Below are 21,450 nucleotides of genomic sequence, written 5' to 3' on the forward strand. Positions count from 1 at the left end.
CATGATTATGGAAGCTGAGAAATCCCATGATCTGCCATCTGCAAGCTGGAGACCTGGGAAAACTCGTGGAGTATGTAGTTCCAGTTCGAGTTTGAAGGCCTGAGAACCAGGAGAGCTTATGGTGTAAGTCCTAGTTCAAGGGCAAGAGAAGACCAGTGTCCCAGCTCAAGCAGTTAGGCAGACAGAGAGTGAAATTTCTCCTCTTTGCCTTTTGATTCTGTTCAGGTCCTCAGTGGATTGGATGAGGCCTGCTCACCTTGGGGAGGGCGGTCCGCTTCACTCAGTCTATGGTTTCAAATGCTGATCTCATCTGGAACCACCCTCACAGACACACCAAAAATAATGTTGAGCCAAATAATCTGGGCACCCCATGGCCCAGTCAAATTGACCCACCACAACAGATATGTTAACACACACACAGATACATTAAACTTTGTCAGTATGGCTGTCTTCTGATGTCTGCTTATGAGAAATTTCTGGGGAAACAGGTGAGCCTCCAGGCCCCAGAACAGAACTGCAGAGGTTGAGTCCAGAAGAGAGGTTTTCGAAGAGGCAAAAGCCAGAATTCCTGGGCCTTTCCCAGTCGAGAATGTTCTCTAGGAGAGACTGACTCACACCTCAGCAACTGATAAATTGTGCCAATGTTTTCACTTATTTCTGTGTTGACAGAGAGGGAGTCTGTGTCTTTGAGGGTGAAGAATGTGATACCTACAGCTTAGAAATGTGAAAGAAAATCATCAGTGTTACCCCTTGATCTTTTATTCATAATAAATCCCATTTATGAAAATTAGTTTATTCAAGTCCCTTGACACTAAGCACGATGAGGATGTGACGGAAAGATTGAGGCTGGAAACTAAGAACTGAATGCTAAGGGCAAAGTCAAGGGGCAGGCGCTCTCTGAGCTCCTCAGCCAAGAGTTACCCTCATCTACCCCTCTGCCCCAGGACCTCCCATCTGTGTGGCGTGGCTTTCTTTACCCTGGTTGCTTCCTTTGATTCTTCTACCTTTAGGTGATCCCAGAGACAGGCAGAACTGGGGCAGCCTTTAAAATAGCGCATCAGCATGGGGAGGGGGCAGAAGGGAGGGCTGGGGAGGGAAACTGGAGCAACACGCCGCCAGCACATGGTCCTGTCCTGAGAAATCAGGTCTTAAAGGAAAAGGTTGCAGCTTTGGAAAATGAGAAGTGCATTGGTCTCCAGAGCATAAAAACTCGAGTTGATATTGCATGATAAATGTTGTAGTGGATTGGGAGAGTCCTTGTAGCTTGAACCAATTGCCCCCATCCTTCCTCGGCTGCTCTGTCAAATGGTAGGGCCTGGGTGAAGGGATGCCCAGTTACCCTGGTCGAGGAACATGCTTGATGCACATGACCACATCAGCATTCCTGGGATCACTGTTGGTTCCCCTAACAGTGGGCTTACCCTGACGTTGTGAGTGTCCCTTTGACCTGACAGTAAGAGGTCACAGATGGCAAGTGCAGACTTGCCTTCTCTCAAGAGCTCTGCTCTCTGGTACAGCCAACCAAATGGCAAAGGATTTCCCACTTAAGGCACTTGTTGAAAGACAGGAAGCAGCTGGACTCTGGCTGATCCAACTCTCTGCTCAGCTCTTCTGGCTGTGTAAACAGTGAGCTGATCTGATGACAAGAGAAAGAAAGGAAACCAGGTCTCCATTAGAAGGACTCTCTTGGCTTCTCTTGATTGGAAGTGGAGGGATCCTGTAGGCGCATTTGCTTGGCAGAACCCACCCAGAGCAGAACTGGGTGATTAAGGACACATTCCCCACAATGCTCTGTCATTCGTTCCTTGCTCATCTGAACATACTGGCAGAAAAGGACAAGGAACCAGGGGTACGTTCCCTGCCTCTGCCTCTGTCTGGTGGGAGGAGATGATTGCCTACGGTGAACCAGTATCAGGCTTGGCCAGCAAGCCCGAGCAAACTGACATCTCCCTTCACTGACAGTTGCAAACCTTTGGCAGACACAGCCCATGTGCAGGGAGCCGCTGGAGCGCTGGCTGGCTACTCCCCTGGCCTCCAGGGTGTGACGCTTAGAGCCTGGTCTCGGAGGCTTAGGGAGTGTCCTGTAGATTTCTCCTGAAGGAAAATAAAAAAAGCATCTCTTACCTGCTCTGAGTGCTGATGAAGGTCTCCGAGGAAATTTGACAAAATCATGCGGGCTGAATGAGTTTGCAGACCTTTGGTTTACTTTTGTTTTGGAGGGCTGATTTTAATTTGGTGCGAGCTTTTTTCCAAAATGGAATCAAAATTTTCTGGATATTTTAACCTTCAGGTAGTTCATAAATATCACAGGATTTATCATTCTGTAGGGCTGTAGTGGACGCTTATGGGAAAAGATTTGGGCAATAGACTGGGAGAATCCATCTTGATCATCGGATGACATTTCAGGAAAGAAGCTGGGGATATTAGTCTTTTCTAGCTGTCTGTGTTTTTCTGTCCTTCTTACCTTTTACCCTTTATTTTCCATTTAAAAGGTAATCTGCAGATTCAGCATCTTACAACCAGTGCTGTAGGCCCAGTGCCAAATGGAAAGCAGAACTCCCGATTGTTATAACAGAGTTCCTAGGAAAAAAAAGTGTCCATTGTTTCAGGCTACAAGTTAGCCAGGACTATGGGGCACTTAAGGAGAAATTGCTGGGACAGTGTAGAAGGTTCATAAATGAGTATTTGGTAATAGCTGGTAGTATTTCTGTTATTTCTGCCATGTAACTCTTCTGTGCTAGTCAGTCAGTAGCACAGCACACGAGCAAGAGCGCAGACTTCCTCGGTGTCGTGGGCCAGCTCTGCCTCTTTCTGGCCATGCGAATCTTGATCAGGTTATGTAATCTTCTGAGCCTTGATGTCCTCATCTGTAAAATGGCGTTAATGATAGATAGTACCTACCTACCTTATATGAGAAGACATGTAAAGCACCATGGCTGTCCATAGTAATGACTCAATAAATGCAAACTATTATTTATTATCATATGCAAGAGTAGGTGCTGCAGAGGTTAAAGAGAGACTGTTGGTTTCCAGTTGGCAGTATGGAAAGTGCCAGTCGTAGTGCACAGTGCTCGAGAGGTTCAAAGGAAACGGTGATGGCACCCGGCAGAGATGGGGGCTGCTGGCCACCCCCTAGTGGACTCTGCATAGCCTGTGGCCAGTGTGCCCTTGCCATGGTCTCGAGGATGGAAAAGCCAGGTCATCATGTGATTTCCCACTCACATAATAGACACCAACTTACTCATTTTTGTTTTTTGTTTAGACAGGGTCTCACTCTGTTGGCCAGGCTGGAGTGTAGTGGCATGATCATGGCTCACTGCAGCCTCAACCTCCTGGGCTCAAGCGATCCTCCTGCCTCAGCCTCCCAAGTAGCTGGGACTAGAGGCATGCACCACCACGCCCAGCTAATTAAAAAAAAAAAAGTTTTTAATAGAGACGGGGTCTCCCTATGTTGTCCAGGCTGATCTCAAACTCCTGGGCTAAAGTGATCCTGCCACCATGGCCTCCCACAATGCTGGTATTACAGGTGTGAGCCACCGTGCCCAGCCCAGAGTTATTTCTTGAGCTATGCCAAAATAAAACAGAAACACCAGAGGTAGTAGATGCTGGTGTTACTAACCCTGCTTTAGTTAAAGTGTAGGCCTCTTCCTACACCAGTGGTGCTTCCTCTCCAGAGGTAATATTTCCCAACCTGCCTAGTTCTTAAAACCCTGTGGCCAACTCTCCCTACCCTGATGGAAAGGACTTTAGATTTGAAGCAGAGAACCCTGAGGCTAGTCTCAGCTCCACCTCCTCAGTTGTGTGACAGTGTGCTACTCAGAGGCCTTCACCAGGGCCCATTCCCTCATCTGGACAGTGAGGGGATTGCTCTAAACTTGAGTCTCAGCCTTTTTTTTCTAGGACGTGAATGTCTGGTGACATTCCCTTGTAGACCTTCTTGTTGGGTGGCCTACTTCCTAGTACCTTAGCTGTAACTCAACCCCCCTCCTGCACTCAAGGAATGACGCTGGAATACAGGGGAGTAAATGATGCTATTATAGGGATAACCTTGAATCTGTTCTGAGTTAGCAGAAACATAAGTACCTGCAAGGTGTAGTTTTGTTCTTAGTCACAGGTCACTTTAACGCTAGGCAGTGAGAGTGTCAGGGCCTGGAGGCAGAAGGCCTGTCCTAGACCACATCCCTCCTCTCCTTCCACAGCCTCAGCCTGCAGGCAGGTGCCAAGTTAAAGTGCAGGTGTCCTTTAGTTATTTAAAGGGTTGCAAAACCTTGGTCTTTGGGGTTGAAAAAAACCCCATGTGAGTACAGAGGGACTTAGGCTGGATCGGAAAAGCATCTTCCATCTGTGAGATGCAGGTTCACACCTCACCTCCCCATCGAGCTGTGACGCTGGATCTGCACATTTCTAAACTGAGTTAGAAAATAATCAGCCTGGTGTGTTTAGATCCAGCTGTGCAAGAAAACCGAATGGAATTCCCCTCCTTTCTTTATAGTCTTCTGGGGTTTGTTGTTGTTGTTCTTGTTGTTGTGTCCTTTTTGTGGAGAACGGGGTCTCACTGTGTTGCCCGGGCAGGTCTCAGACTCCTGAGTCCAAGTGATCCTCCCACCGTGGCCTCTCAAAATGCTGGGATTACAGGCGTGAGCCACCACACCAGGCCTGGTCTTCTAGCTTTGTTAATGATGGATTTATAACCACCCAGAGGTTAGAAATACAGCCCTTTCCCAAAGCTCCGCCAAAGTCCTTGGATTGGTAGCGTTTCCAGGACTTTTTAAGTGAGATGCTCAGATGCTAAGAATCTCTGAGGAAAGAGGTTGGGGAAATGGCGACTGTGCCATGGAGTCAAGTGTCCACTTTGTCTGTAGTTAGCCAGGCCCTGAATTTTCTGCCTGGTCCCATAGTTCAAAGCACTGCCAATGAAGGGAAAAAAAGAGGATTTGGAGAGGACTTTAAGCAAAGTGGTTGCGTCAGTTAGCCTCCTGTCTCTCAGCACCCCGGGCCACCAGAGTCACGGCTTTTCATGCAGAGTTAGGCACCCACTTAAATAAAAATTTAATTTTAATTTGTATTTTTTGTAGAGGCAGAGTTTAACTATGTTGCTCAGGCTAGTCTTGAACTCCTGAGCTCAAGAGATTTCCCCACCTTGGCCTCCTAAAGTGCTGGGATTACAGGCGTGAGACACCGCACCCAGCCACATTCAGCCTTTTATCTGTTTCATAAGAAATGTTGGGTGACTCATGCCTGTAATCCCAGCACTTTGGGAAGCTCAGGCAGGTAGATCACCTGAGGTCAGGCATTTGAGACCAGTCTAGCCAATGTGGCGAAACCTAGTCTCTCCTAAAAATACAAAAATTAGCCAGGCATGGTGGCGCTCACCTGTAATCCCAGCTACTCGGGAGGCTGAGGTGGGAGAATCTGTTGAACCTGGGAGGCAGAGGTTGCAGTGAGCGGAGATCGTGCCACTGCACTCCAGCCTGGGCAACAGAGTGAGACTCCATCTCAAAAAAGAAAAGAAAAGAAAAGAAAAGAAATATTGCAGATGGTTATCACTAGTATCAATTAAAACTGCATATGGAAAATTTGACTAACACGAGAGTCCAGTCTTTACAATAGTATAGTGAACTCTTGAACTACGTGGGAGACTCTGACCCCCACACAGTCAAAAATCTGCACATAACTTTTTTTTTTTTTTTTTTTTTTTTTTTTTTTTTTTTTTTTGAGACAGGGTCTTGCTCTGTCCCCTAGGCTGGAGTGCAGTGGCACAAACATGGCTCACTGCAGCTTTGACCTCCTGGGCTCAAGCCATCCTCCCACCTCAGCCTCTCAAGTAGCTAGGACTACAACCACACACCACCACTCCCAGCTAATTTTTTTTTGTAATTTTTGTAGAGACAGGCTTTTGCCATGTTGCCTAGGCTGGTCTCAAACTCCTGAGCTCAAGCAGTCTGCCCGCTTCAGCCTCCCAGAGTACTGGAATTACAGGCATGCACCACCACACCCAGCCCTGTGGATAACTTTTGACTCCCCCACAACTTGACTACTAATAGCCTACTGTTAACCAGAAGCCTTACCAATAACATAAACAGTCGATTAAGATGGATTTTGTATGTTATAAATGTATTATATACTGTATTACAATAAGGAGAGAGAAAATAAAATGTTATTAAGAAAATGATAAGGATGTGGCCAGGTGCGGTGGCTCACACCTGTAATCCTAGCACTTTGGGAGGCTGAGGCCAGGAGACTGTTTGAGCCCAGGGGTTCAAGACCAGCCTAGGCAGCATAGCAAGACCCCATCTCTAATATTAAGAAAAAAAATTTTAATAACATTTAAAAATATATATAAGGAAGAGAAAATATATTTACTGTTCGTTAAGTGGAAGTGGATCGTCATAAAGGTCTTCATCGTGTTCACATTGAGTAGGCTGAAGAGGAGGAGGAGGAGGGGTTCGTCTTGCTGTCTTAGGGTGGCAGAGGCGATAGAAAATCCACATGGAAGTGGAGCCCCGCCATTCGAGCCCATGTTGTTTGAGGGTCAGCTGTTGTTAGATGTGCCACATTAGGAAGTCCAGGCTGGGTGGGCAGGAATCACAGTCACAAAAGGAAGAAGCTGTGATGTGCACAATTTAATGCAGAGAAATAAGATTTCAGTGGCAACAGATCTTTTTGATAGAATTTATATGGAAAAGAATTGATCCATTTGAAAATCATTTCAATGAAAGTAGAATGGAAAAAATTAGAAATAATTCATCTGTGTTGTATGGAAAAATGGATCGGGGATTAGGTTTGCTTAACGGAGTTCAATTCGAAAGATTCTCAACCAAAATTCTCCAGTATGGGTACAATTCTGTATCAGTTGAAACTCTGGATGTGTAAGCAGTTCACACACATCTCAAAGGACAGTGGCCTTAAGCCACAAAGGAGGCAGAGGGGGCTGTGGGTGAGGGAGAGAGTTGCTACCTGGCGTGGGCGGCTGAGGCTGGGAGCTGGGTGAGGGATGAGATTCCTCCCAGGGTGATCCAACCAAGTGGCTGAAAGGCTGTGAGGCAGAAGAATGTTAAACTGTTATGCAAAGGCTGTTTCCAGGTGCCTTGGTTTGATGCCTCCCTACCCCATTGTCCACCAGACCTGTCTGAGAAAGGGTCTAAAGAAGATAAAACGCAAGTCAGGTGTCAGTGACCTTGGTTAAACCTTAACGAGGCACATAAGGCAGGGAGAGCCCTAGTGAAAGCTGGCAGTCAGTCAAAGGCTGCAATAAAAAGGTCAAATGCCACCGGGCACGGTGGCTCATGCCTGTAATCTCAGAACTTTGGGAGGCCGAGGCAGGTAAATCACCTGATGTCAGGAGTTCAAGACTAGCCTGGCCAACATAGTGCAACCCCCTCTCTACTAAAAATACAAAAATTAGCCAGGCATCATGGCGGACACCTGTAATCCCAGCTACTTGGAAGGCTGAGGCAGGAGAATCGCTTGAACCCAGGATGCAGAGGTTGCAGTGAACTGAGATCATGCCACTGCACTCCAGCCTGGGCGACAAGAGTGAGACTTCGTCTCAAAAAAAAGGCAGATGCTCAAATGAGTCCTTGAAGGAGGACAGGTCCAGGGTCTGTTCTGATGGTCATCCTCCACATTGGCCCTGACCCCACATGGCTGTCATTCAAGAGTGTCCGCATGTACTGTGGATGTACTGGATCTGGAGAAAACATTTCATCCCATTCTCCTCTCTTTCAGGTTTCAAGTGCCCCATTTGCTCCAAGTCTGTGGCTTCTGACGAGATGGAAATGCACTTTATAATGTGTTTGAGCAAACCTCGCCTCTCCTACAACGGTAAGGGCTTGGCCTGCCTCACCAGCCTCCAGAGCATCCGTCGGGGGAGCCGGCCAGTCCTTGGGGGAGCCTCCAGTCGAGGGTGGTTCTGGGCAGTATTTTCACCCTGCCCTCTGGCAGGTGTGCCTGAGTGGTGGTGAGGAAGTGGACTGTTCTGGGAGCCTTGCTGCTCAGGTCAGAGAGGAAGAGGAGTGGGACAAGGAAGGAAGGCCCAGGGGTCAGGTCCGAGGCCTGGGAAGGCTCTCAGGTTGCTCAGTTAGTCCCCTGCCTCTCTGCAACTCAGTTCTGAGGACTTTGGCTGGGAGATGCAGCCATTCCTTCACCCTTGACTGTGGAAGGCCCCAAGACAGCCAGGTGTCCTCCACGGCTTAGCAGAGGGGCCCAGAGCAAGCACCCGCCCTCCTTGGGGAGGTGGGGGCTGTGTGCTGGTGGCATGCATAGAGTGCTGGGAAGCTGGTCGTCTTCTTGTCACGTTTGAACTCGGACGAACACCTGATTTAGTCCTATGAGTCCACACCAGAGAGCTTGACGGGGGACTATGTGTGACATAGAGACGCTCTGGGGATTGAAAATGAGGATAGGACACCTTGCTGCTCCACCCTGGCCATGTTGCCTCCTACCTTGGAGGCCGCCTCAGAGCTGAACAGTGAATACCGCAGAGGGTAGGACCCTGAGGGCAGGGGATTTCAAAACACCCAAGCTAACCTAACAGGACGCCTCTGGGAAACAAAATGACTGTCAACATCTGCCTAGCATGCTGTGCATAAGGCTTTGGAGTCCAGGTGATGGGAGTTCAAATCTCCCTCTACCACTCTGTGTCTACAGTCTTATACAAGTTGCTCAGCTTAGCGGAGCCTCAGTTTTCTGCTCTGTAAAATGTGGATAGCAATACTTGGTTCATAGGATTGTCAGAACTGGGTAAGAGATGGCACATAAAGGCCTTTGGTACAGAGCCTGGCACATGGTCAGTGCTTGGGAAGTTACAGCTGCCATGAAAGATGTGAGACCTCCATAGGTTTCTTTTTGCAGTTTTCCAGAGCCCACAGACTTCTCCTCAGTGCTGCTTAGCCCACGCCACTGCTGACCCTCGATTTTCCATGCTTAGTGTTTAGTCTGGTCTCCAAACCATGTTCATCAGAAAACGGCATCTTCCACTAGACCAGGCAGTGGATCTGAGTGCACTCCAACCCTGGTACTGGCCCACCTTCCCAGATTCAAGTCATAGTGGTGGTTGGAAAAAGAGTTCTGGGATTTCTGAGAGCATCTGAGGACTGGATCACGCAACCAGCCCAGCGAGAATGTTTCCTAGGGAGACTCTTCTCTGCCCTGCAGCCTCCTCATTCCCAGAAGGCTCTTTCCCCTACAAAGCATGAGCCTAGGAGGGATCATGGTCTCAGAGCATTTCCTGGGAAGTAACTGACTAATGGCATCCACTCAGGTCTCCTGAAAACTCTCTTAATTACTTGTTCAGCCAAAAGACTCTGGATGCAGGTGGGCATATTACCCACGTGGCTCAGCTCCATGCATTTGTTAGGCCATGCTCAGGTGGGAGGACCCGCACGGCCCTCCCCTGGGCATCATAGCTGTGGTCTGGGAAGCCCCTTTCCTCCCCAGGGGACAGCGCCTCCTTTCTCCTGGGCTGACTGCTGCCAATTCTCTAAGTCTGTTGTCACATGTGCTGCAGGCTTCGCGTCAGTCCCGTCGCGTGCATGCTGTCAGGACGCTCAGGCTCAGCTTTGTCCCTGTTTGCCGTCTCCGCTTGGGACCAGGGAGGGAGAGGAGCCTTCCCTGCGTCTCACAGCCCTCCGCAGCCATGGCCTCAAAAACCCTATTCACTTCTTTCCCACATGTGTGGAGACCTCATGAAGTCCTCCGTTTGTCCTGTGGATTGCTAGGGCGTTCTCTGTAGACACTGCGTTTGTTGTAGGAAGAATACAAAGAGGCCTCAGAGGGGCTCGGCCTGAGAAAACCTGGCTCTCAGGAAGAACTTGGCAAGAGCAGCCGTGGAGGACAGAGTGCTCTTGGGCCCCCATGCCCCAAATGCAGAGTTACCCCCACTGCCCTGTGGAGAACCGGGAAGGTGAGGCTGTCCAGCTCCTCTGCCAGAGAACTGCCTGGGACGCCACCATGTGTCCCCCTGTCCCCCTCTGTATCAGCACTTGAGTGCCTGGTGCTGTTGGTTTACCCCCCTACACCCCACCACCGGCAGCCTCACCCAAGACTACAGAAACCACACTGGGAGCCGGGGCCCCCTTAGAGGAAGGGGAGATTGGCCAGCCAGCCTGAGGCATGACCACTGCTCCTCTGGTTCTGGTTCTAGTTTTTCCCTTGTCCTGGAATTGAGGGGCAGGCCACCTCCTCAAGGGTGCATGTGTTTCTGTATGTGTGCACGTGTGTGTGTGTGTGTGTGTGTGTGTGTAAACTAGAGGCTTTACACCTAAGGCTCTCTTTTGCAAAAGCCAGTCCTTTACCACTGGAGGCAAAGAGAGGCCAGTTGTCTCCAGTCCTTCCAGTGGACTTTGTCTCAACGTGGTGAAGTGCTTTGTTCAGAAACAATGGTCCGGCCCTCTGTGGACCCTGTTCATGTGGTATGGACTCCTCATGTTCAGTCTTTGTCTTTTCTGAAGACCCTAAACCTTCCAGGTAAGAGGAGAGCATTTGCTTCCGGGGGTGTATGTGGAGTGGGCATCCCCAGGCACGCCCAGGGCCTGCTCCAGCTCAGAGAGAGCACAGACCGTGGGCCAAAGCTCAGGAGCTCCAATGTATTCCCCATGATTTGTCATCATCCCAACCTCACCTGCTGCATGTTACCTTTTCTAATTTAAAAAAAGACTTAAGAGTCAGAGGTGTGAGTTCTTGGAATCTTTCTGGAAAGGGGGTGAGGTGGGGCTTTCTTAGAGAGTGAAGAGTTTTCTTATGAAAATTCACTAGAACTCCTGGTCACTCCCCTGAAGACTTCCCATTTACACACACACTTTCTGTGGTTGTTGGCACCAATTGCGGAAATTTTTAGAAAATTTATGATGGTTATATAAGATGAAATTTAGTTAACCACCAAAGGAAAAAAGTAGAAACCTCCTAAATGAGGCAGATAGAAAGTAGTATTTTTCTTATTATGAGGGTTGGCCTGAGTGGTGGGTTGGAAGGCCTCCAGTAGCTGCCTGCTAGCTTAGAAAAAACACAACTTAGGAAAGGCGAGACTAGTTTAACTGGTTCAGCTAGTGCCTGGTGCTCCGAGGACAGGCACCTGGCTGGGGAGGTTTGGGAATGTGCTGAGCCCCTGCTGGAGGGGCAGGGAAGGGCGGTGGACTCCAGAGCACCCCCTGTCCTCCTAAGCGCCTTCCTGGAAGGTGAGGATACTGTATAAGAGGGAGGGGGTTCGTTGGTTTGTTTTTGTGGGTAAGATGGATCAACCCGAATGGGCCTTTTCATTTCTCTCCCTTTCTAACATCTCTGTTTGTGACTCTGAGACTGAGGGACCTTGCCCTAAAGAATACGCATTCAAATTTTGACCCTCGAGTCTCTGGGCTAGCAGAACAAGCGTGGAGGTGGGGGTCTGATTGGTGATGCTCTGAACGGAAGAGCATTGTAATCCTGTGGAGTCGTGGAGATGACCCGCTTTTGACTGGAAGCTTAGGGGTCCTCAGCCCAGCGAGAATCTGGGGGGCGGCAGGTTCATTTGCCAGCAGCACCAAGGAGAGCTCCCCTCAGCTGTGTTCTGGGGGAGCAGAAGCCCATGCTCAGCTTCTTATGTCATGATGCCCTCTTCCTCCCCTCTGCCAAAGGCCATTGCCCCCATCTTTAAGGCTCTTGAGATGCTAAATGTCACACAAGCTGTCTTTTAAAGGCAAGGGAGGCCGGATGAAGTGGCTCACGTCTGTAATCCCAACACTTTGGGGAACCGAGATTGCTTGAGCTCAGGAATTTGAAACCAGCCTGGGCAACATAGTGAGACCCCATTTACTAAAAACAAAAAATTTGTCTGACATGGTGGCAAGCGCCTGTAGTCCCAACTTCTCAGGAGGCTGAGGTGAGAGGATCACTTGAGCCCAGGAGATTGAGGCAGCAGTGAGCTTGATCACAGCACTGCACTCCAGCCTAGGCAACAGAGCTTGACCCTGTCTCAAAAAATAAAATATAAAATAAAAATGTGAGAGGACCTGGCTTCCTGGAAAAGCAGAAATGGCTCCTGCTATAGCCTGCCCTGTGCCTGCAGGCAATTCTTTGTCCCATGTCTCCTCCTCTCAGAGACCCTGTGGTCAGAATGAAAGCACCCTACCCTTTCCCTGCCTGGGGAAACCGGGTGCTGGCCGAGGAGTTTGCCCAGCCTTGCTTGGGGCATTGCCCAGAGCCATTGTTAGATGCTGGACGGGCTGGAGTCAGGCTGGACAGGCTGGAGTCAGACTGCGGAGGTGTCTGTCCTGTTACTCCTCCTACAGGAGGGCGAGGAGGGGCAGGTGACTGCTCACCCAGGGTGTCCAGCTGTTGCTGACCGGCTGCACTGACTGCCAGACTGGCCGCTGCTGGGTGTATGAGGAGCAAAAGCGACTAGGGGAGGCCTGCAGGGCCCTAACACAAGTGGGGAAACCAGAAACAGGTGGCTACAGGAAAGAGGACTGTGGGAGGGAGCTGTAGTGGCCTCAGTAGGAAAGTATGAAGCGCTCCAGGCCTGAGCTTTAGTTGGCTGCCCCCACTATCCTCATTGCGGGTGGCCCAGCTCACCAAAACAATTGCATTGCACTTCAAAGGCCTGGGCAGTTGGATGGGCCGCTGCTGGTAGGCTACACTCTCTGCTCAAGGTCACCCTGTTGCCTGAAGAGCACAGCCCCCCAGATTTCCCAAAAGGGGAGCTGACAAGGCCTGGCATGGGTGGCACTGCCCTGTCCTGTCCCTGGCAGACTGGGCCAGCAGCTCTGCATGCTGAATAGGCAGCAGGACCAGGCACTCCACCACACCTAGGCTGGAAATGAGGTCAGGGGGTGGAACCTGAGCCTCTGCGTCATTTGCTAGGGGTTTCCCCTCTGACTCCCACCTTCCTTCTCTCTGGGCCCTTCATGGCCACCAGGCACAAGTGGAGATGGAGAGGCATGTTCCTGTGCTCAGCTGCTGCCTCGGAGCTGCACGGGCTTTCCCTCCCAGCCAGGTGCAGATCTGTGTCTGCAGCTGTGTGAGCCTCCCCACCCCTCCATACTTCTAGCAGTTCCAGGGTCTCTTGAGGATGTGTTGCCAGAACTCTCTGCAGAATACTCGAGCCTGGCATGATGGAGGGCAGGTGTGTGTGTCTCCTGTCTGGTCTGTTCACTCAGTGACCAGGTTCCTCCATCCACCTTGGGTCCTCTGCACACACTTCACAGAAAGGGGGAGATGCAAAGTGCCTGTGAGACGGGTGGTGGTTTCCAGCCCCGAGGGAAGACACCCTTATGGCCTGGTCTTTTAAGGAAAAGGGGCCAGGTTGCTGGGTGGCAAAACTTGGGCTTGGGAGTCATCACCACTTAGCAGCTGCATGAGCTTATCCGAAGATCCCCACAGGGGCTTTAGGAGTCATGGTGTGTGTGTCTGAGGAGTTACCTGCATATAGCTGGCTCAGAGAAATAAGGCTCTTTTGCTCCTCCTCCCAGATATCTTTGCTTTGACAAATAGCAGCTGTCAGAAGCACCGTGCCTGGATCCCAGGGAGGGAGCAGAAGATGCCACCGCCTCCCACCCCCAGCCCATCACAGGCATCATCCCTCCCTCCTGTTTCGGCTCCAGGGCCGTGCCCGCCATTCTGGTTTGGTTCCCTGGTCTGGTTAGAGGGACAGGCACTGACACCGTCCCCAGCCAGGCCAAACACACTTCCAAGCTCTCCCTTGGGCAGTGACATTGGCTGGCTTTGTACAGTGGTGTCAGGAAACTTGGGAGGTGCTTCAGAGGTAGTAAGAAAAGGGCAGAACCCAGATGGCAGAAAGTTTGGCTTTGTTCTTATCCGGCAGCATTTGTTGAACCTCTTCTCTAGGGGCCTGGAGATACCAGGGGACATTTGACTCCATCTGCAGCAGAGTCTCAGTTTGTGTGGGCCAGGCGCCTGGGTTTTGTGCTGCGAGGCCCCCGCCATGGCTTTTCTCTGTCGGCAGGCAGCAGGTTCGTGTCAGATGCTTCTGGAAGTCTTGTAGGAACCAGTTGATAGGCAAGCATCAGCTTCAGCCATTTCCACTTCCCTGCTAGGCTCTCAGGGACATCCGGAGGCCACTAACTCCCACAGCCCCAGGGGTGGGGACAGGAAGTTGTACTCAGCCCACTACAACCTCTTGCTGGGTTTGTGTGCCTCCTGCCTCCTGCTGTGGAAGAATGCTGCTCCCTGGGCACTGGGCTCTGTGTGGGCACTGCTGGCTTCCCCTTGCTGTCTGAGTCAAAGACTCTGACTCCTTCCTATTGCCGGGAACCTCCAGGTGGCCTTTTGCAGCCAGTGGCTCTTGGTCCCAGTGAAATGTGCTCCCTGCCATGTGCCAGCCTGGATGGGGTGCCTGCACATTTTAGTTCTTCCCACCAGTGCAGCAGACTCAGGCCAGCTGGTAAAGGCACAACACTGCACTGTGCATAAAACCGCCTTGTGGAGTGGTGAGGAAAGGCTGCCTCTAACCTTCCTCTGCTCAAGTCTGAGTCCTTTAGTGCACAGGCCTTCCGCCCCAGGACAAGAAGAATCGCCCTCGTGCCCCCTTCCCCTTCCCCTTCCCTTTCCCCTAGTGTGAGGTTCGGTGCAAAAAGAGAGTCAAGTCCAGTCTTGTCATAAAGCGCCTAAGCCTTATCCTCATACCTGCCTCTCCCTTCCCTGAATCTGTCACCTCCTGGGGGGCGATGAGGGAGACCACATGTGCCCTCCTGGAGCTGACACAGATGGGGAGAGAACACACCTGGTGTGGGAAGCTGTATGGGACCCAGAGAATTCTAACTAGTCCCTTGGGCTCACAGTTGAGTTACCAATCAGTAGGAGAAAATGCAAAGATAAACTACTTAGGAATCAGTAATTGCCATGTTCCCAGGAAATCCTCCTTAAGTATGGAGGGGAAGGAATGCTTTAGAGGAAACTAAGGGCTATAGCCCATACGCTCATGTCATAAATGAGGTGTCCAAGACAAAGAGAGTGGGGAATACAGGTCCAAGAATGTCTGCATGACGACTCTGCCCTCACTAAGCTATGCTGTTTTTCCTCCCATCTCTGTTGAGGTTTTTCCCTCTGTTTTATTATGAAAAATGTCAAACACACAGCAAAGTTTTTATGTTTTTTTGAGACAGAGTCTCGTTCTGTCACCCAGGCTGGAGTACAGTGGCACAATCTTGGCTCACTGTAATCTCTGCCTCCCAGGTTCAAATGATTCTCCTGCCTCAGCCTCCCAAGTAGCTGGGACTACAGGTGCATGCCACCATGCCAGGCTAACTTTTGGTTTTTTAGTAGAGACAGACTTTCACCATGTTGGCCAGGCTGGTCTCAAACTCCTAAGTTCAGGTGATCCATCTGCCTCAGCCTCCCAGAATGCTGGAATTACAGGCATGAGCCACTGCACCCAGTGTACAGCAAAGCTGAAAGCATTGTATAGAGAACACCCCTATTGCTGGGCGCGGTGGCTCACGCCTGTAATCTCAGCACTTTGGGAGGCCGAGGTAGGTGGATCACGAGGTCAAGAGATCAAGACCATCCTGGCTAACATGATGAGACCCCGTCTCTACTAAAAACACAAAAATTAGCCGGGTGTGGTGGCGTGCACCTGTAGTCCCAGCTACTTAGTAGGCTGAGGCAGGAGAAACTCTTGAGGCGGAGGTTGCAGTGAGCTGAGATCATGCCACTGCACTCCATCCTGGCGATAGAGCGAGACTCCATGTCAAAAAAAAAAGAGAGAGAACGCCCCTATTACATAGCACATGCACCACCTGGAGGCTGCAGTGTACTAGACCCGTTTATCCATCCACCAACCCATCTTATCCTTCTGATGCATTTCATAGTAAAATGCAAACACCAGTATGCTTCCCTATCAGGGTTTTTAACTAAAGTAGTGCACATTCGAACGCTATAGAAATACATAAAAGGATTTTTCTCCAAGTCCTCCTTTCCTCTACCACTGTGAAAGTGTGTGCATCCTTCCAGACTTTGATCTGTGCCTACACATGCATTTGAATATGTATGGTAGCTAGTGCTTTCAAGCAGGGGGATCACACCCATGTGTTCATCCACTACTTGCCATGTTTGGAGTCTGAGGGGACAGACACTTCAGCAGCAGACTGTGCCATCTCCCTTCTCAGTTTGTGTCACCCTTTCAGGTGGGTCCTCGGGCTAGCCAGATGTTCTAGACAGAAAATGACCACAAGTTGTCCTGGTGGCCAGGAAGCTGAGAGTGACTTCTCTCGCAACTCATGTGCCTGGTGACTTAAGGATCGAATCGGTTCCATTTTATGCTTTTTCCTTGGAGTTCCTGGTGGGGGGCTTTGAGGAGTGGAAGCCATAGCCTTCTGGGCCCTGAAGAATCTTCATTTTATGGGCCCCAGGTGTTTGCCTTTCCACCAAAATAATAAGAGAACACAAAGAAACAGCAATGGGAAGGCCTCTTAAGCAGAGGGTCCCAGTCCCAGCCCCACAACCCACAAGCCCACTCATGAGGTGTGTGACTTCCTTGGGCTTCCGGATCCTCATTCGCAAAATGAGAATAATACCGGGTGCCCTGCCCAGCTTGGAAGATGGTGATGCTCAAAGGAAGACACGCACATGTGTTTGTCATTGGCAGTGTTAGGGACAGTTAAGTTCCTTTAGTGACGGAGAAGGGATCCTGCCACAAGCTCTGCCTTCTTCACAGCTGAGACACTGCTCTCCTGATATTTCTCCTGTGGCTTGGAGAACTTCTGGGTCGCCTTTTGTTCACGTCGCCTCTTTTCACCTGCCCTTCAAATATTCATGTCAGCCTGGGTTTGTCTTCTGCCTTCTTTGGATTTTGGTCTGAACTTTCTCCCTGGACTGCCTCTTTATCCCACATCCATGCCTGGCACCCATGTCTCTGTTCCAAACCTCAGCTCTAGGCTTCAGCAGCCTCCTGGAGGTCTCCATCAGCTGGCCGGGCCTCCTCCCACCCAACTCAGAATCCGTCCCTTCCTTCTCATGCTTTCCTCCTGGGCACCCTCCCTTAGTGCAAGCACCTGCTGTGTGTCCCGCTGCCCTCATCCGCACACGCAGGGCTGCTGCGCACTCCTTGTTGTCGGCCCCAGACACCACAGCAGAACACAAGGCTGTTCCCTGTGCCCAGAATCTCCCGTCCCCACCCCAGCTTCATCCATCCTCAACCTTCTCCAAAACCTTCCCAGATCAGCCCCCACCCTGATGAGGTCTCTTTCCCCATACCCTCAGCCCTGGGCCTGCGCGTGAGAAGATGTCCTGGAAGTCCTCATGCTGTGCCTTTTGGTTTCCTTGTTCGGCATCCCTGCTAGTCTGTGAGCTGCCTGAATCCCGAGATCATGGCTATTCACTGTCGCTGGCACGCAGAATGCCATAGGACTTAATAAAAACCAGTGGGTTCCCACGGGTGCAAGTAGCTTCCTTCCATTCCTTCTTTTTGGGATGGTGAGCGGGGTCATTTTTGTTTCTTTCTTTTTAAACATTGAGATGAAACTCACCATAAAATTAACCATTTTTATATGTGCAATTTAATAGCATTTAAGACATTCACAACCCCCATCTTTATCTGGTTCTAAACACTTCATCGCCCCAAAAGAAAACCTCTGGTGTGATTCCACTTACATGAGGTAGCTAAAATACTCAAACTCATAGAAGCAGAGAGTAGACTAGTGGTGGCCAGGGGCTGGGCGGGGGGAAGGGGAGTGGTGGATTAATGGGTATAACATTTTAGTTATGCACGATGAGTAAGTTCTAGACATCTGCCGTACAACATAGTGCCTACGGTTGACAATACTATATTGTACACTTGAAGATTTGTTAAGAGGATAGAGCATATGTTAGTCTTACCACAATAAAATAAAGTTTTTAAAAGGGGAAAAACGGGTCGGGCGTGGTGGCTCACACCTGTAATCCCAGCACTTTGGGAGGCCAAGGTGGGTGGATCACGAGGTCAGGAGTTCGAGACCAGCCCAGCCAACATGGTGAAACCCCGTCTCTACTAAAAATACAAAAACTAGCCAGGTGTGGTGGTGGGCGCCTGTAATCCTAGCTACTCGGGAGGCTGAGACAGGAAAATCACTTGAACCCAGGAGGCGGGGGTTGCAGTGAGCTGAGATAGTGCCACTGCACTCCAGTCTGTGTGACGGAGTGAGACTCCATCTCAAATAAAAGCGGGGTGGTGGGGGGGAGAAAACCCCCTACCCATTAAGCAGTCAGTCCCCATATCCCTCTGTCCCCAATCCTGATCTCCTTTCCCTCTCTATGGATGTATCTATTCTGGACATTTCATATAAATGGGTTCATACCATAGGTGGCTTCTTTTACTTTGTGTAGTATTTTTGACGTTTATCCGTGTTTTAGCATGTGGTGGTTCTTCCTTTTCTTGGCTGAGTAATATTCCATTGTGTGGATACATCATCTTTTGTTTATCCGTTGCGCAGTTTGTAGTCACTGGGTTGTTTCCACCTTTGGGCTGTTGTGAACAATGCTGCTGTGAACCTCCGTGCACAAGGATTTTCTTGGGGACCTGTTTCTTCCTCTCATTCTTGCCTCCTACCACTCTCCCCATTACCATATTTTTCCAAACCAGACATCAGCGCACCGGCTACGTGTGTGTTTAAGAAAGCATCTGTGGAGGGAAACAGCTTGCCTCATGCTGCCCCTGCTTCCTGTCTACCCTTCTCCAAGCCTTTTTCGTCCGCTGTCACCTAGGCTTTTGGTTAATCACATGTTGAGATTAATCCCATTTTGTCTTTGGGTAATTAACATGTGATGTCCACGCATTATCTCCACGGTGAAAGTCTTAAGGTCAACGTCCCTCTTGGGGTTCTGTGTCCCCTGCAGAGCCGGGCACAGCTTGGGGCAGCTAAGCAGTCCCCTAGTTCCTAGGCCCTTGCTTGCCCCATGCCACCTGTCCACTGGTGACTAACCCTCCTGCACTCTCCCCTGTCCCCCTTGCAGATGATGTGCTGACTAAAGACGCGGGTGAGTGTGTGATCTGCCTGGAGGAGCTGCTGCAGGGGGACACGATAGCCAGGCTGCCCTGCCTGTGCATCTATCACAAAAGGTAGGAGGGGTTGGCAAGGTAGCTTAGTGCACCCCACCTCCCAGAGGGGCGGACCCCCATCTCCAGCCGTTCTGTCTCCTTTGGTTATGGGATGACCTCTCCCCCGACCTCTGGCTCCGAGTGGGTAAGGGCAGAGGCCATCAGACAGGAGTCCACTGTGCCGGCGGGAAGGTGCGAGCATCCCAAGTGCACGGCAGAGTGGAGTTGCCAGAGGTGTGCTCTGGTTTGAGGGCTCAGGTGGTGGGAGCTGATGGGGAGACCCGTAGAGCCTCACAGGTTGGAGGAGCTTAGGATCCCACTGGGAAGGTTGGTTCTCCGTCTGTCTCCCTGCCTCTTCTTCCTCTACGGGCCCCTCTGCTCCACAGGGGGAGAACATCAATCTGTGCCAGGAAGGCCAGGCGGAGGGTGTACCCACTGCCTCGCACTGGCTTTCTCCCTAGAGGGCCGGGAGGCAGGAAGAGCCATTTCCTGTGGGGCCACAGCACTGGGCACAGTTAAAAGTAGCAGGGCCCAGATATGCCTTGGGACTCCAGTGTGAGCCTCGTCCTTGTTTCCAGCTGGAAGGAAGGCACCCTCTTGCCCAAGACAGGACACTGTGCTGCCTGGGGCCAGCACCTGCTGAATCCTCGAGCCCAGAGCTTCTTCCTGACAGTCAGGCCTTTCAAAGCCTGACTCTCAGGGCCACTGCTGCACAGGGTGACAACCGGGCATGGCACGCAGCGTGGCTGGTGCAGAGGAGGCTCAAGGCTGGCCTGCGAGAGATTCTTGGTCTAGCTCCCAGCACGGAGCCTTGCTTGTGTCCCAGGGCGGCACCAACCAGAACCAGAAAAGGAAATCTTTGGCCCTCAGGGAGAATTATGCAAATTATCTGTCTGGTTCCTGTCTTTGAAAATGCCCAGATGTTGGTTTACAAATCAGGAAGCTGTCTTGGGGTAATCTCTGTTCCCTCTTTGATGCAGAGAGCCTTTCTCTGTAAACACTGGAGAGCAGGGCTTCACTGTCTGGCTCCCCCCCCCCCCCCGCCTCTTGCAGGAAGGACTAGATGCTGCTGATCAGCTGATCATGGCTGAGCAGGGTAGAGTTTGGGGCTCTCCTAAGAGGTCACCCACTGGGAGGGAGCTTCACAGCTGTTCTTTTGACCCAGGAAGGAGCTCTTTCAGGACTGTGGCACTCAGAGCCGTGGCCCTCCTGCCATGCCATTGTTCCCACTTCCCTGCCCTTGGAGTCTTGGAGACAGCTGACTAGCTGCCCTGAGGGGTCCACCGCTCTCACCTTCTCACTGGTGGCTGCTGCCATCCTCCTGGGCTCTGCACAGAAAGCTTTGGTCCTTCTGAAAGCCACTCTGCCCCTTCCTGCAGCACCAGATCCCCCTGAGCCAGTACTGCTGCCTCCAGCTGGGCCAAGACTAGTCTTGGTGTTCGCTCTTCTTCCTGCTTCAGAAAGTAGGGATATCTGGGGACAGGACTGTGTTTCCCTGGGGTCCTTTCAGAAGAGACTTAGGAAGCTCCTGCTCAGGAATCTGGCCCTTTGAAAGAGCCCCTTCAAAGCAGCCTGGGCAGCAGGTAACGTGGTTTCCCTTGCGGCCCCCTCCTCCCAGCTGCATAGACTCGTGGTTTGAAGTGAACAGATCTTGTCCGGAACACCCTGCGGACTGACCTGCGGGCTTGCTTGCTGACTCCTCTCAAAGGTGAGCCCGCGTTTGGGGGTGCTCCGGGCTCAAGGCTTGGGGTCAGGTCACTTTAGGGGCCTGCAGTTTAGGGAGCCGGGCTGCCCTTATGCCACTGAGAAGAAAGCAGGAGCAGAGGGAAGGAGCACCTTATCAGTGAGCAGTTAGTCATCCGGAAATGATTTTCCCTGGGAAGGACAAGAGATACAAACCAACGTGGACAGTTATGAAGAACAGGCTCAGAAGAGTTAGGATCAGTTGGGGAAGAGACCAGTACAATCTACATTCCTAAAGAAAGTTCAGGAATATCCCCTGGGAATGTGCACGGGCAGGAAAAGGAGCCTGAGCGGTGGGTTTATGCCTGGCTTGGCCTCATCCTCGCTCACCTCTGAGTCTCCGCCTCTTCTATGGTAACGGGGATAATCTCACTCCCTGTTGCCATAAGGACATTGCACTTACTAAACAGCCATGGGCGGTGCATTGTTCCCTGCAAAGTGCTGGTCAGCGATCATTTGACCACTGCTTCTTCCCATGCCGCTTCCAGATGAATCTGAGGCCTCCAGGCCAGACTCGATCCCTCTATCCCACAGCACTGGGTGCTGACTCCACACATCCCCTTGGCTTACCGCTGGGTCTGGCCTCCCCATTTCTCCCCCAGGGGTACCCCACTTGCTGCCAACCATCCACCCCTGACCCCCATCTCACCTGTCCCCTCCAAGTTCTGGGCTGGCATTTTCCTTTTTCTGGCAAACAAGTAGAC

At 51.1% G+C, this 21,450-nt stretch overlaps 1 protein-coding gene across 2 annotated transcripts in view; it reads left to right on the top strand.

The window, feature by feature from the left end:
- ZNRF1 (zinc and ring finger 1) overlaps positions 1-21,450 on the top strand; it is a 111,659-nt gene that overhangs the window by 86,802 nt on the left and 3,407 nt on the right. For both annotated transcript variants that reach the window (XM_003829527.7, XM_008954891.4), the window contains exons 2-4: positions 7,729-7,824; positions 18,919-19,024; positions 20,622-20,711. In XM_003829527.7, coding sequence (XP_003829575.4) covers positions 7,729-7,824; positions 18,919-19,024; positions 20,622-20,679 — 260 coding nt within the window. In that variant the 3' untranslated portion in view covers positions 20,680-20,711. The remainder of the gene's footprint in view (positions 1-7,728; positions 7,825-18,918; positions 19,025-20,621; positions 20,712-21,450) is intronic.

Source organism: Pan paniscus, chromosome 18 (assembly GCF_029289425.2).
Source record: "Pan paniscus chromosome 18, NHGRI_mPanPan1-v2.0_pri, whole genome shotgun sequence".
NCBI lineage: Eukaryota > Metazoa > Chordata > Mammalia > Primates > Hominidae > Pan > Pan paniscus.